This window comes from Punica granatum, chromosome 7 (assembly GCF_007655135.1).
Source record: "Punica granatum isolate Tunisia-2019 chromosome 7, ASM765513v2, whole genome shotgun sequence".
NCBI lineage: Eukaryota > Viridiplantae > Streptophyta > Magnoliopsida > Myrtales > Lythraceae > Punica > Punica granatum.
The window spans coordinates 16553775-16556048 of NC_045133.1; the positions used below are offsets into that span (position 1 = coordinate 16553775).

At 38.5% G+C, this 2274-nt stretch overlaps 1 protein-coding gene across 1 annotated transcript; it reads right to left on the minus strand.

The window, feature by feature from the left end:
- Positions 1–515: 515 nt before the first annotated feature.
- On the minus strand, positions 516–1547 carry LOC116214434. The gene has a single exon (XM_031549840.1). The coding sequence runs from the start codon at positions 1545–1547 to the stop codon at positions 516–518; it is 1032 nt and encodes a 343-aa protein (XP_031405700.1).
- Between the last annotated feature and the right edge of the window lie 727 nt (positions 1548–2274).

The window sequence follows — 2274 nt, forward strand, 5'->3', positions numbered from 1 at the left end:
GCTTATCTGATGACATAGGCACTAACAGCTGCGGAAGTAATGCATTGCAGATCTCATGGGGAGTGAGAAATCTGACCAAGACCAGCACATTCAAGGGAAATAACTTGCACAAGCGAGAAAGTAATGGTGAAAGATTTGCAAGCCTTATAGTCCCTACAAAGAAAATGCAACTTATTAGATAATCATTGAACTTATTGCATAAATTACATATATTATTTATAATTTATCATAATAAAACAGAACAGAGAATTACACACAAATTGCATCTTACGTACCCAGACATTTCACAATATTGTCAGCAAAGTAACGTGCCACGACTTGGATACCTATTTTGCCCTATGGCATGAGAGAGCAGTGTAGACGGTTTGTGTGATGGTTAAGATGAGCAAGAGCAATGCCGCAAGAACTAACAAGATTGCCCAGGGACTGCTAAGATGATTTCTTCTTAATTTCGCCATCCAAACATTTCGCTTCTTGCTGCAATGCTTGGTCAATTTGTCAACTATGTTGGCATATTAAAAGTTTGAAAGTATCCGATGTTTGCACATATTGTTGAACATGGTAGCGATAACTTCATCATCACCCATGAAGCATTCGATTATCCCGTGGTGCCGAAGCAGCTCAACATCCTTTGGGGTATTTACCAGACCGTCCATGAAACTCATGTAGTCTCCAATATATTTATTTTCTTGGCCATAATGTTCTTCACATGTGATTAAATTTTGAAATCGCCCTTCTGTACCATCTTCTATATGGATGACTGGAATCTCTAAAAGCTCGTTTTCAAATGTGATATCATAAAATTTGCTTTTCGCCACACTCTTAAATCTAACTCCTAAATTGCGTAACTCCATGGCAGAGTACTTGTACTTTTTAGTACTCACAGAAGTGGATTCTGTCAATGCTCTCTGCCCTTGCTGAGGTGGTAAGGCACTTTCGTCTTTCATTTCCAAGATCTCCTCAACCAACATGAACTTGCGGACAAGATCCAAAAGATGCTTGAAATCACTAAGACTCTCTGGTTTTGGTCGTCTACCTTGCAATGGAGGTATAGGCAAGAAAAGTGGTCGTATCGCAAGATTGGAGATGCTTAGTAATGCAATGTCATCTTCAAGTGGGCCCATATACCGGGAGAAAAGCCATGGCCGTATAAATAAGGACGAGTGGGTCAGGCAAGTCACCAATAATAGAACGTAGATGCTCCAGAACAAAGAATGAATTTGATTGTCAAGTAACATTAAATCTCTCCCTAAGGTTATCTCTACCCAATCAGCTTTAAAGAGAGGGTCCATTTCTGTTTCATGTCGATAATCACTCCATGCGGCTTCACGGAACAGTTCAATGATAAAGCAGCCATCAAGTAACAGCATTTCTAGGAAGTCATTTTTCTCGAGAGCGACGGGGTCTGCATAGTAACCACGAGCCTGGTCTTCCAATTCGTCTAAAACCCCAAGATACTCCCTTAATTGGTCAAATCTGGATGCACCTTTTTCTTCCTCCTTTCGTTTGATCAGACCATTTAGGTAGCGCAATTTATGTTGTTCCATATATTGAAGGTCTGTCCTGCACTTATCATAATGGTATGGTCCAATCGAAAGCATCACGGGCTCGTACACCTTTTCATTCACAGTGCGTAGTTCATGATGAACCCTAAATATATAACTCGTTGACCTAGTGGGAGGCAGTTGATCCAGCTTTTCCATAATATCAATTGAGATCTTCTCCGTGTTTTCACCTCTTCTGGTAGTCTTCATAATAATAACAAGATGATATATAACTGAATTAGAAAATCTCCTGATGATATGTAGAATTTACAAGTTAATCTATTTTAAGTTATTAAAAGGATTATCAAAGAGAGTGATAGTATAGTGGCTCACGTTTTTGTTTGGCTGGTAACCTCTTGTTCTAGGTTCTATACTCAATGTGAGACTATACATGCTCATTTATTTAGGATTTCTATGGGCCTCCCTTGTTACGGATCCCGACTCCCGAGTTGGACGCACAGGGAGAGTGTGAAGAGCTTTTCTAATTTTTTTAATTTGTTTCGGTTTTTTTTTAATATTTTACTTCACATACAACTTTACTTAAAAAGTAACCTAAAAGGAAAGAAAACTCTGAAGTTATCTTGGTGGTGCAGTGGTATTGCAACCTCATATTAACTGCAAAAGTCCGAGCCCTTCCGTTTTCCCTTTTTTTTTAATTATTTTTCCTTTTATGCACTTATCTTTTCTTCTTTCATCTTTCTTTTGGATTAAAGAATACATTTTCTCTTTA